This window comes from Peromyscus leucopus, chromosome 9, assembly GCF_004664715.2.
Source record: "Peromyscus leucopus breed LL Stock chromosome 9, UCI_PerLeu_2.1, whole genome shotgun sequence".
NCBI lineage: Eukaryota > Metazoa > Chordata > Mammalia > Rodentia > Cricetidae > Peromyscus > Peromyscus leucopus.
In genome coordinates, this window is record NC_051070.1 from 69313823 (window position 1) to 69325406 (window position 11584).

General features: G+C 48.8%; 1 protein-coding gene and 1 non-coding gene across 3 annotated transcripts; one reads left to right on the forward strand and one right to left on the reverse strand.

Annotated features, from left to right (window-relative positions):
* Positions 1-256: 256 nt before the first annotated feature.
* On the reverse strand, positions 257-329 carry Trnar-acg. Its single transcript has one exon. It is a non-coding gene; the product is annotated as a tRNA-Arg (tRNA).
* A 237-nt stretch (positions 330-566) lies between these two features.
* Prmt5 (protein arginine methyltransferase 5) lies at positions 567-10906 on the forward strand. 2 transcript variants are annotated; one of them, XM_028892194.1, is made up of 17 exons: positions 567-785; positions 1411-1529; positions 1834-1919; positions 2671-2805; positions 3265-3377; positions 3505-3554; positions 5173-5336; positions 5843-6004; positions 6601-6678; positions 6767-6825; positions 6909-7031; positions 7115-7290; positions 8378-8487; positions 8701-8794; positions 8937-9053; positions 9326-9390; positions 10151-10906. In XM_028892194.1, exons 1-17 carry the CDS (start codon positions 676-678, stop codon positions 10301-10303), a joined length of 1914 nt encoding a protein of 637 aa, XP_028748027.1. In that variant the 5' UTR covers positions 567-675; the 3' UTR covers positions 10304-10906. The 2 variants fall into 2 exon arrangements, with proteins under 2 accessions (XP_028748027.1, XP_028748029.1); XM_028892196.1 differs by lacking the exon at positions 1411-1529.
* The last annotated feature ends 678 nt before the right edge of the window (positions 10907-11584 follow it).

Here is an 11584-nt window from a genome sequence, read left to right on the forward strand (position 1 = left end):
AAGACACAGCTTTGAAAAGAGGCATGAGAAACGCCAGCGTAGGATGGCTGCAAATCCGAACCAGGTTAAGACCTGAAAATAACAGCGTGAGGAGATAATGAAAGAAATAAGGCGGCTGAGAGACGAGGAAAGCAAAAAAATACTTAAGAAATAAGGCGGCTGAGAGATCAGGAAAGAAAATTACTACGTAACTAGTAGCTTAGTCACTATTAGTGACTATTAGCAAGGGATGCAAATAAAGGAGTACCAGTCCCAACGAGCCAGCCAGGAGTCGAACCTGGAATCTTCTGATCCGTAGTCAGACGCGTTATCCATTGCGCCACTGGCCCGCAGACGTTCTGGTGTGGCCCAATGATGCTACTTCAGGCTTCGCCTGCAGGGTTGCATGGGACCTGTAGTCTCCCTGGAACTCTTCAGCCGGACAGGGCATTCTGGGAGACGGCAGAGCGTCACCAATGAGAGTCTGTCATTGGTAGAACCGGGGAGCCACGCCGACGTCACCGTGCGGCCTGTGGATTGGCGGGAGCGGCCGCTCGGTCCCTCCGCCTCCGCTCCGGAGCTGTGAAGACGCTCTGGTTGTTAAGGCGACTTGTCCCGCCTCCCGGGGACTGTTCTCGGCCTTGTGATTGGTCCCCAGGATCAAGGAATCCCGGCGTGGGCCGCGCGAGGGAAAAGATGGCGGCGATGGCAGTCGGAGGGGCCGGTGGCAGCCGCGTGTCCAGCGGGAGGGACCTGAATTGCGTCCCCGAAATAGCTGACACCCTGGGTGCTGTGGCCAAGCAGGGGTGAGGGCTGAATCTCCGCCAGAGGAATATGGGATCCAAATTTGGGGACCGAGGAGGGCAGACTAGTTCCCCGCAGGGGAGGAGGGCTTGAGACACCATGACTCCTTGAGTGGGGAAGACTTCGGCCCCGAGAACGAGAGGATGAAACTCTGGGAGGCGTGTGGTCACCGAGTCCAAACGTCAGGGGAGTTGTTGGGTAAATTAAAGAAGGGACGCCAGGCAGTCCACCAAGGGCCTTGGAGGCTGAGATTATTTGAGAGTGGAAGCAAGTGTAAGGGACAAGCGAGAGATGAGGTTCATCTGGCGGGGGGGAGGCATGGGCAGCGTTGGGACAAATCTGGATTTGACATTCCTGGAAAGCCAGTGTTCTCAGGGAAGAACGAGTGCTCCGTGGCTTGGATGTCCATTTTTTTTCTCATTCATCTTTTTCATGGCTGTGTTTTGGGGAAGAAATGGATGCACAGTGTAGTGAAAGTCATGTGCCCCAAGATGGGCTGGACTCAGTCGCCCGTGGGGTGACTGATGGCGTGATAGAACTGTGCAAAATCATGATACTTGAAACCCAGTTGGTTGGATCTCTGGGTCCTCACTTTACATGATAATTCTGAGTCTGTCGCGGTTGTAGGTTTGATTTCCTCTGCATGCCTGTCTTCCACCCGCGTTTCAAGAGGGAGTTCACTCAGGAACCTGCTAAGAATCGGCCTGGCCCCCAGACACGATCAGACCTACTGCTGTCAGGAAGGGGTAGGGACCATCCCATGTGCCCCTTATTATTAGAGTCAGTAATAACTAATGCTTTATAGGTCTTCATTTTTCTTTTCTGACTTGGTTATATTGGTTAGCCCCTGTGATATAGGTAACTCTTGTTTCCTCCTTATTTACTTACTAAAAGTCACAGTCCCCCATTCTCCATCAGGGTATCCCTATATCTGAGAGGAAAAGGCTTGTTTTCATCTCTGCTCTTTATTTCCTGCTGAGAACTAGAAATTGAGCAAGAAAAGGCCAGACCTCACTGAGTCTTTGTCTTTTCTTGGGTGGGGGAGTGCAGACTGGAATACGCTAATTGTGGGCAAGCTTTCTCCGTGGATTCATCCAGACTCAAAAGTGGAGAAGATCCGAAGGAACTCTGAAGCGGTAAGGCAGTTGGATTTCTCTGTGGGGTCCTTTTAAAGATTAGGTATGACTTAGGTATTGTGGCACCTACTTGTAACCTCAGCATTTGGGAGGCTATTTCACATCAGGAAGATAATGGAGGAGGATTGAGAGTTCCAAGCCAGGAAAAGAAAAGGGGGGGGGGGAGAAAGGAAAGAAATTAGTTGTGTCATCAAACTGGGTTAGGACAGTAATTCCCAGTCCTCCAGAACCTGGTAAGTCAGAGTACAGTTAAAAGTGTCTGGTGGGTATGGTGGTTCACATCTGTAACTCAGCAGAGGCAGGCACATTTCTGAGTGGACACCAGCTTGGTCTATATAGAGAGTTCCAGGCCAGTCAGGGTTACATACTAAGACTCTGTTTCAAAAAGAAAAAAAAAAAGTTTGAGTTCAAGGCTAGCCTGGTCTATATAGTTCTAGGATAGCCAGGAGTTTGTAGACAGACCCTGTCTCAAAAAGATAAAAATAGGCCGGGTGGTGGTGGCTCAGGCCTTTAATCCCAGCACTCAGGAGGCAGAGGCAGGCAGATCTCTGTGAGTTAAAGGCCAGCCTGGGCTACAGAGCTAGTTTTAGGACTTCGGAGGCTGAGTGAGGATTGCCTCCAATTCAAGGCCAAACTGAGTTACATAGTGAATTCCAGAACAGCCCGGGCCACAATGTCAGATCCAGTTTTAACTTCTCCAAAAGTATTTGCTTCCTAGCCCTTAATGGTTTTCTCTTTCCCTGTGTTTCAGGCTATGTTACAGGAGCTGAATTTTGGGGCATATCTGGGCCTTCCAGCTTTCCTCTTGCCCCTGAATCAGGAAGATAACACAAACCTGGCCAGAGTTTTGACCAACCACATCCACACTGGCCACCACTCTTCCATGGTATGGCTTCTTTCCTGCTGGATATCACGATGGTCAGCTGTGTGAAGTGCCTTTTGCTTAGTTATGCCTCAGAGTATTTGGCCAGATTGAAATGTCAGTACTGCTCTTCCCCGTCCCCATCTCAGAGGGCTGTGTGGAGAGTTTCAGAACAGAGTCTATGGGGCTGGAGGTGCGGCTCAGTTGTAGATCACTTGCCTGACATACAGGAGGCTCTGAGTGTGAGTCTTAGCACTGTAAAACAAAACCAAGTCATAGAAAAATGCTTCATTTTTCTAGTTAAAATAAAAGGTAGGTATTTGCATACGGATGTGTATAAGATATTAAACACAGGTGTAATCACATGTAGAAAAGCAAATAAATAGATTAACTTGAGATCTGGATCAAGATCTTTTGAGGGAAGCTTCTGGACCCAGTTAGTTCAAAACAGCGTTCTAACTAGCAGTGCCTGTTCATATGCAGTTCTGGATGAGGGTGCCCTTGGTGGCACCAGAGGACCTGAGGGATGATGTGATTGAGAATGTCCCAACCACACACACAGAGGAGTGCAGCGGGGAAGAGAAGACGTGGATGTGGTATGTATGTCTCCTCTTGCTGCTTTGCCTGCATGGGGTGGGTGAGGAATATGGGGGGCTGGAGAAGAGCTCCCTGAGTGATAAGCCACGTGCCTTTGACGGTATTTTTATTTCTGACTCTGGGCAGGTGGCATAACTTCCGCACTCTGTGTGACTATAGCAAGAGAATTGCAGTAGGTAAGTCCACGGGGTCCTAGGATAGCAGGAACCTCCTAGGAGCAAGAATCAGCAGGTTCATCCCTGGGCTTGGGAGGCAGAGGCAGGTAGATCTCTTTGAGTTCAAGGCTAGCCGGGTCTAATTAGTGAGTTCTAGAATAGACAGGACTATGTAGACAGACTATCTAAAAAACAAAAAAGCAAAAAACAAAAAATAGCCGATCGGTGGTGGTTTACGCCTTTAATCCTAGTACTTGGGAGGCAGGCAGACGGATCTCTATGGGTTTGAGGCCAGCCTGGTCTACAGACTGAGTTCCAGGACAGCCAAGGCTACACAGACCCTATCTTGGAAAAAAAAAAAAAAAAATCAAAGAACAAAACAAAAAACAAAAATAAGAGTTAACAGTTTAGAAAGTTCCAGGACAGGGCTACACAAGTGAGATCGTGGGGTTTTTTTTGTTTGTTTGTTTTGTTTTTCGAGACAGGGTTTCTCTGTGTATCTTTGGAGCCTGTCCTGGAACTCACTTTGTAGACCAGGCTAGCCTCGAACTCACAGAAATCCACCTGCCTCTGCCTCCTGAGTGCTGGGATCAAAGGCGTGCGCTACCAACGCCCGGTGAGATCATGTTTTTAAAACAAAAACAGCCAGGTGGTGGTGGTGGTGGTGGTGGTGGTGGTGGTGGTGGTGGTGGTGGTGGTGCATGCCTTTAATCCCAGTACTCGGAAGGCAGAGGCAGTTGGATTTCTGTGAGTTCCAGGCCAGCCTGGTTTACAGGGTGAGTTCCAGGATAGCCAGGGCTACACAGAGAAACCCTGTCTCAAAAAACAAAAAACAAACAAACAAAAAAACCCAAACCCCCAGCAGTTTCAGTGCTAGAGCTGTGGCTTAGTGGTTAAGAGTACTTGCTGCTCTGTCAGGAGGACCAGAGCTCAGATCCCAGCACCCACACTGGATGTCTCACACTGCCTATTAACTCCAGCTCCAGAGGATCTGATTCCCTCTTCTGGCCTCCATGGGCACCTGCACACACACGGTATATGTGCACACACATGTGGCACACACATAATATGTACACACACATATGGCATACACATGCTATATGTACATACATACACACATGTGCACATGAATAAAATTTAAATCTAAAAAAATACAAGGATCAACAATTTCATGAGGCTGGGCATGTAACTCAGTTGGTAGAGCACTTGGTTGCCTATATACACATGAAGCTCTAAGTAAGATCCATAGCACACATAAAACCAGATGTAATAGCACATGCCCAAATCCCAGCACTTAGGAAGTGGAGGCAGGAGGATCAGAAGTTCATGGGAAGTTCAGTGCTATACTGGGCTACTTGAGACCCACTCTGAAAATAGAACCAGCACTGGCCATTTTATTCCCATGGACCTTTAATCCCAGAATGTGGGTGGCAGATCTCTTGTGAGTTCGAGGCCAGCCACGACTATACAGTGAGAACCTGTCTGAAAAACGGAAGAAATAGATGAGTTCTGTGTGTGTCTTGGCTGCTTTCTCTGGGGTCAACCACCAGTTTTCAGCAGAAGGAAAAAACTTGCACCCCAGGAAGGCAGGACTCCCTGCCTCACAGCAGGTGGTAGGTCTTTCTCTTCCGTTGTGCAGCTCTGGAGATCGGGGCTGACCTCCCGTCCAGTCACGTCATCGACCGTTGGCTTGGAGAGCCCATCAAAGCAGCGATTCTTCCCACCAGCATTTTCCTAACCAACAAAAAGGGATTTCCTGTTCTTTCTAAGATGCAGCAGAGGCTGATCTTCCGGCTCCTCAAGGTGGGTGGCCCAAGGGTAGCTCCTGACTTGTTCACTTGTACATGACATTTTCTCTCTGGAAGAGGCATAGGTGATTTTTTTTTTAATTTTATTTATTTATTTTTTTTGTGTGTGTGATTTCTGGAGAAGGAACCAAACTTCATGAGAAATTTGTTGTATTATACCAGGAAACTTTTTCTCCAATTCTACTGTGTTTAAATATGCTGGCATAAGCCACCTAGCATTAGACTCAAAGTTTGAGCCAGCCTAAGTCAGGCTGAACTGAGTTTCCCTGCCTGCCATGACACCTGCAAGGCCCCTCACTTGTGGCCGTTTGAGTCAGGATGATGCTTATATGGCAAAGGAGGCCTTTATAGACTTATTAGAGCCCCACCTTTTTTGGTCCTGAACTGCTGCTGGAGAATTGTTGGTGTGGGTTTTATTTCATGTCAGGGCTTTTGGTCGTAAACCAGAATTTGTGATAGTCATGGTCTGTGGGCTGGGTCTAACGGTCTGACTTCTCACAGTTGGAAGTGCAGTTTATCATCACGGGTACCAACCACCACTCAGAGAAGGAATTCTGCTCCTACCTCCAGTACTTGGAATACTTAAGCCAAAACCGTCCTCCACCCAATGCGTATGAACTCTTCGCCAAAGGCTATGAAGACTATCTGCAGTCCCCCCTTCAGGTAGGTCGGGGCACATTCACAGAGGTGAGAGAAGGGACTGGAGAGGTGATTCAGCAGTCAAGAGCACTAGCCTCTCTTCCAGAGGACCTGGATTTGATTCCCAGCACTCCCACGGTGGCTCACAACGGTGGTCCCAGGAGATCTGATGCTTTCGGTGCCCTTTCCTCAAGCACTGCCTGTGTGTGGTGTGCAGACATACATGCAGGGAGAAGACCCACGCACAATTTTTTTTTTGTATTGTTTTTTGAGACAGGGTTTCTCTGTAGTTTTGGTGCCTGTCCTGGATCTCACTCTGTAGACCAGGCTGGCCTCGAACTCAAAAGAGGTCCGCCTGGCTCTGCCTCTCGAATGCTGGCTTTAAAGGTGTGGGCCACCGCCACCTGACAACACAGATATTTTTTAATTGAAAAAAAATCTCAAAAAGCCACAATAATAAAAAAAAAATAATAATGATGATAGCAAGAGATGGGGCAAGAGCTATCTCTTGAGAGTAGGTGGTCCAGGATCCTATGAAAATTCAGGAAGCAATGGGAGATTTCTGATATCTTGGCCATTTGCCAAAATCTGGCCAACTTGTTCTTTTTCTCCTTTATCAGCCACTGATGGACAATCTGGAATCTCAGACATATGAAGTGTTTGAAAAGGACCCCATCAAGTACTCTCAATATCAGCAGGTATAGTGTTGGCTCCAGGGTGGCAGAGCGCAGGGGAAGATCAGTGGAGAAGGGATCTTAGCTCTGAGGTTTTCTGTCCTTCCCCCAGGCTATCTATAAATGTTTGCTAGATCGAGTACCGGAAGAAGAAAAGGAGACCAATGTCCAGTGAGTGCTTTCCTTCTGGTCCCAGGGCGCCATACGCCTGTTTCTCCATCTGCTCAGTCTGCTTGACTCTTCCCTTTTCTTAGGGTGCTAATGGTGCTGGGTGCAGGCCGGGGTCCCTTGGTGAATGCATCTCTCCGGGCAGCCAAGCAGGCTGACCGGCGGATAAGGCTGTATGCTGTGGAGAAGAACCCCAATGCTGTGGTGACGTGAGTAGCAGCCTGCTTGCTGGGCAGCTTGTCCTGGGTCCCCGTTTCCAGCCCCGGTTCTTACTCTGTCCCCTCTGTTTCAGGCTAGAGAACTGGCAGTTTGAAGAATGGGGGAGCCAGGTGACCGTGGTCTCATCAGACATGCGGGAATGGGTGGCTCCAGAGAAAGCGGACATCATCGTCAGTGAGCTGCTGGGCTCCTTTGCTGACAATGAGCTGTCACCTGAGTGTCTGGATGGAGCACAGCACTTCCTGAAAGGTTTGTCCAGGCTGGGTGTATGAGGCAGTTGATGGCTGGTCCAGGAAGCGGCCTTGGAAGTCAGATCATTCGGCTGCGAATTGCTGCTTGCTAGATTAGAAAATGATGTCAGGCCGGGCGTTGGTGGCGCACGCCTTTAATCCCAGCACTCGGGAAGCAGAGCCAGGCGGATCTCTGTGAGTTCGAGACCAGCCTGGGCTACCAAGTGAGCTCCAGGAAAGGTGCAAAGCTACACAGAGAAACCCTGTCTCGAAAAACCAAAAAAGAAAAAAAAAAAAAAAAAAAAAAAAAAGAAAATGATGTCAGATATCAGGGCTGGAGGGATGGCTCAGCGGTTAAGAGCACCGGTTGGTCTTCTAGAGGTCCTGAGTTCAATTCCCAGCAACCACATGGTTGTTCACAACCTTCTACAGTGGGATCTGTTGCCCTCTTCTGGAATAAAGGCACATATATACATAAAATAAATCTTTAAGAAAGAAAGAAAATGATGTCAGATATCAAAATTTCTGAGAGAGCCATAAGTGGGTGGACTACCTAAGGTCTGTGAACTCCCTGAGTTGGCATAATATGTATGCACTTTGAGGACCATGGGTAGGGCCTGGCCACAGAGCATTTAATTAAAATGAGGCTCTGCCATAAGGGGTACTTGAGCTTAATGTTCATTGGGAACGTTCCTGGGTTATTACAATCCCCATAAAATTTCAAAACCACCAGATTAGAGTCCTGCCTTGCCTAATGATAATCATCAGCGGTGGGCTGTGTACATGATGTGGTCCCATAGGATTATGTCATTGGGATATCCATCATAGTTATCTTGGTGTGTGTAAGGACTGTTGTTTTCACATAGTGGTTTTACACTCACCCCAGAATTTGTTCTGTTGCTAAGGAGTGCATGACTGTGTTACGTTTCTTTACTTTTAATCTGTGGCTCTAAATTAGCCTAAGAGCGAAATCCCTATGGCACATCAACCTGTCTTCCTGCCATGCCCAGGGCAGCCTTGGCTTGTTTCATTGCTTGGGCCTTCAGTTAGTGCAAGCATGCCGATTCCCTCCCTTTGGAAACTAACTGGACCCTCTTGCTCTGTAGACGATGGTGTGAGCATCCCTGGAGAATATACCTCCTTCCTGGCTCCCATTTCTTCCTCTAAGTTGTACAACGAGGTCCGAGCCTGTCGGGAGAAGGACCGTGACCCTGAGGTAAAGAGCTGCTTTCCTGGAAGGTGGAAATATTCGTTCGTCTTCTCTGTTTTCTTCCTGTGGAGCAGATGAAGAAGTAAAAGAGAAATTGGGACTGACGGAAGTGTGTGAAGTGAAGCGGTGTCTTTGTCTCTTCTTTGGCCCTGGGGTTTGGGTTCTTGGGGAAGGTGGCACCCCGTCTGTGTCCTCTAGCTCTGCTCTCTCTCTGCACAGGCACAGTTTGAGATGCCTTACGTGGTTCGGCTGCACAACTTCCACCAGCTGTCTGCACCCCAGCCCTGTTTCACGTTCAGCCACCCCAACCGCGGTAGGTTCATGCACGGCCGTCCGCTTCCGCCCCGCGCTGTCCCAGTCTGCACGTCTAGTCCTCTTGTGCTAGAGCTTATTCAGGTTTTACCAAGTTCTCCGGCTTCCGGCCCCTTGTCACCCAGCCACACCTTTCCTAACAGATCCTATGATTGACAACAACCGCTACTGCACCTTGGAGTTTCCTGTGGAGGTGAACACGGTGCTGCATGGCTTTGCCGGCTACTTTGAGACTGTGCTTTATCGGGACATCACTCTGAGTGAGTGTCTGGGACAGTGTAAGGGCATCACCACACTGGGGACATTCCTTCAGTCTGCACTTTCCTGAGACTGCTCCAGAAAGCTTGACTCCTTCGAGCTTTTGAGGCCGGGGCTGAATCTGAGTGGATGTTACTTTAGGGCCAGCACATGAATTTGGTGGGGAACCAGGTCAGAGAATGGGGATCTTGGATTCCTCCTTTTTATGGTCACAGAAGATCAGAGGTAAGAGGGAAGGCGGAGACCTCTAGGTTCCATTATTCTGTCTCCACAGGTATCCGTCCAGAGACTCACTCTCCTGGAATGTTCTCATGGTTTCCCATCCTCTTCCCCATTAAGGTAGGCGTCACCTGTAAGGCTGTATGTTGAGGGATAACTTGGCTTGTGGTGTTCTGCTCCTGTCCCTCAGATAGTTGGCTGTAACCCATGTTCTGCTCTGTCACCTGCTCTGAGAAGTTGGTACATCCCGGTTGGGGTCACCTAAGTGGACTCCCCACATCTCAGAGCACTCTTGTCCAGTCTTTACCTGGGACGTGAATCACTTTTCACAGCACTCATTTGAATTTGCCTCACCATTTCAACCCTTCCCGGCCTTCCCACTGCCCTTGGGTGACTATGTTGTGAGAGCTGGCTGTCTCCAGCTCTCATTCCTCTCTGCTTTGCCTGTATGGGTCTTTGCTCATCTTGCCACCCTGCTAACTAACCTAGGTTCCCTGGAAATTCCTGCTGTGGGTCGTTTTCTGGACCTCCTAGAGTAGGTTGGCTTCCTCTTAGGTGTTTTCATGGAATCTTGTACATGCTCATAGCATTCACTACCCTTTGTTCACCCTCTGAGTGATCCAAATTTTGACAGAGTAGGCAAGGTCAGAATACTTTGTTGTGTTTATCTTTGGTTGTTTGGTTTTGAGATAGGGTTTGGAATTATGGCCCAAGTTGGCTTTGAATTCCTGATCCTTCTGCCTCAGCCCTCTGAGTGCTGGGGTTATAGGTTTGTACCCTCCACTTGGCTGTTTGTCATCTAATCTCTGCCTCCCCTAGTCCATTACCAAGTGTAGTCCATCAGCTCTACCTGAATCTCCCTGTCTTCTTCCTATTCCAGCAGCCCATCACGGTGCGCGAAGGCCAAAGCATCTGCGTGCGTTTCTGGCGCTGCAGCAATTCTAAGAAGGTGTGGTATGAGTGGGCGGTGACAGCACCAGTCTGTTCTTCTATTCACAACCCTACCGGCCGCTCCTATACCATTGGCCTCTAGCCCCGCGTGCAATGTCAGAGCCTTGGAAACGCTTTGAGTTCTGTTCCTCCAGCACAGAAGGTGCAGAACATCTGCTGGTACAGTTCATCTGAGAGACCCTCACCCGTCAGAGAGGAACGTTTCAGTCTGCTCTCCTACCTTATGGCATGGTGGGCAAGGGTAGGCCTTCCGGGACTGCCAAGCAATGTGACGCACACCTTCAATCCCAGCAGTCTGGAGGCAGAGGCAGGCGGATCTCTGTGAGTTCAAGGCTAGCCTGGGCTACCTAGTGAGTTCCAGGCCAACTAGGGCTGCATAGTGAGACCCTGTTTCCAAAAAGGAAAAAAAAAAAAAAAAAACCAGACGGGACACAAGCCACCAATCTCCAAAGGCCTCTGGCTAGGGCCTGAAGAATTAATAGTGCTGGATACGAAGCAACATGAACAGGTACTCAGCCTTCAGAGCAGGGGTCTGGAGAAAAAGAAAAGGTTTGTGGAACAGCCCCGAGAACATGTGCATTGAACAAACTTCCAGCCTCTGCCTTGCCTTATTCTGCTGTTGTTTGGATGGTTTTGTGTAAGAAGGAAATAGAAATAAAGTGAAGTTATGGCCTCTGCTGCTTTACGTTGCCGCTCCTGCCTGTTTCCCTCCACCTCACTAAAATCTGGACATGTTCGGGTCTGTGCTCTGGCCTTACCCAAGACCCAAAGGGACCCAAGAGACTGAGTGAGAGCCAGTACTGTTCGGTAGTAGAGTACGGAGTAGTCAGTGGTAACCTGTGAGGTCCGGAGTCATGTCTGTGTCCACCCCCTCACCCCCACACCCCGAGACTTCTGGATGTAGGCTTTTTTTTTCTGACTGGTCCATTAAGGCCATTAGTCTGTTCTCTAGGAAGCATGATATGAGTAAGCTAGCTGGCTTCTGCCTGCCTTAGATGGAGTGCCGGGTGTCTCCAGTAAAGTCACAGAGTAGTTAGCCCAGTTGTCCATTTTACAGAGGGCTATTTGAAATCAGTACAGTGAAATAATGTTGCTACATGTCCCAATTAGCACTTTGTCTCTAATAGCCATTGGATTTTGGGGTAGTGCAGGATTGGGCAGCTAAAGTCTCCAGGAGTTAGGGATGAAAGTTGGTATCATCAGTTTTTTTCTTAAAGATTTATTTATTTATTTATTTATTATGAACACAGAAGAGGGCACCAGATCTCATTTCAGATGGTTGTGAGCCACCATGTGGGTGCTGGGAATTGAACTCAGGACCTCTGGAAGAGCAGTCAGTGCTCTTAACCGCTGAGCCATCTCT

Coding starts and splice junctions, on each gene's coding strand:
- Prmt5 (XM_028892194.1), top strand. CDS start 676: ATGGCGGCGATGGCAGTCGGAGGGGCCGGTGGCAGCCGCGTGTCCAGC. Junction 1,920..2,670: donor TCCGAAGGAACTCTGAAGCG/GTAAGGCAGTTG, acceptor CCTGTGTTTCAG/GCTATGTTACAGGAGCTGAA. Junction 8,488..8,700: donor AGAAGGACCGTGACCCTGAG/GTAAAGAGCTGC, acceptor CTCTCTGCACAG/GCACAGTTTGAGATGCCTTA.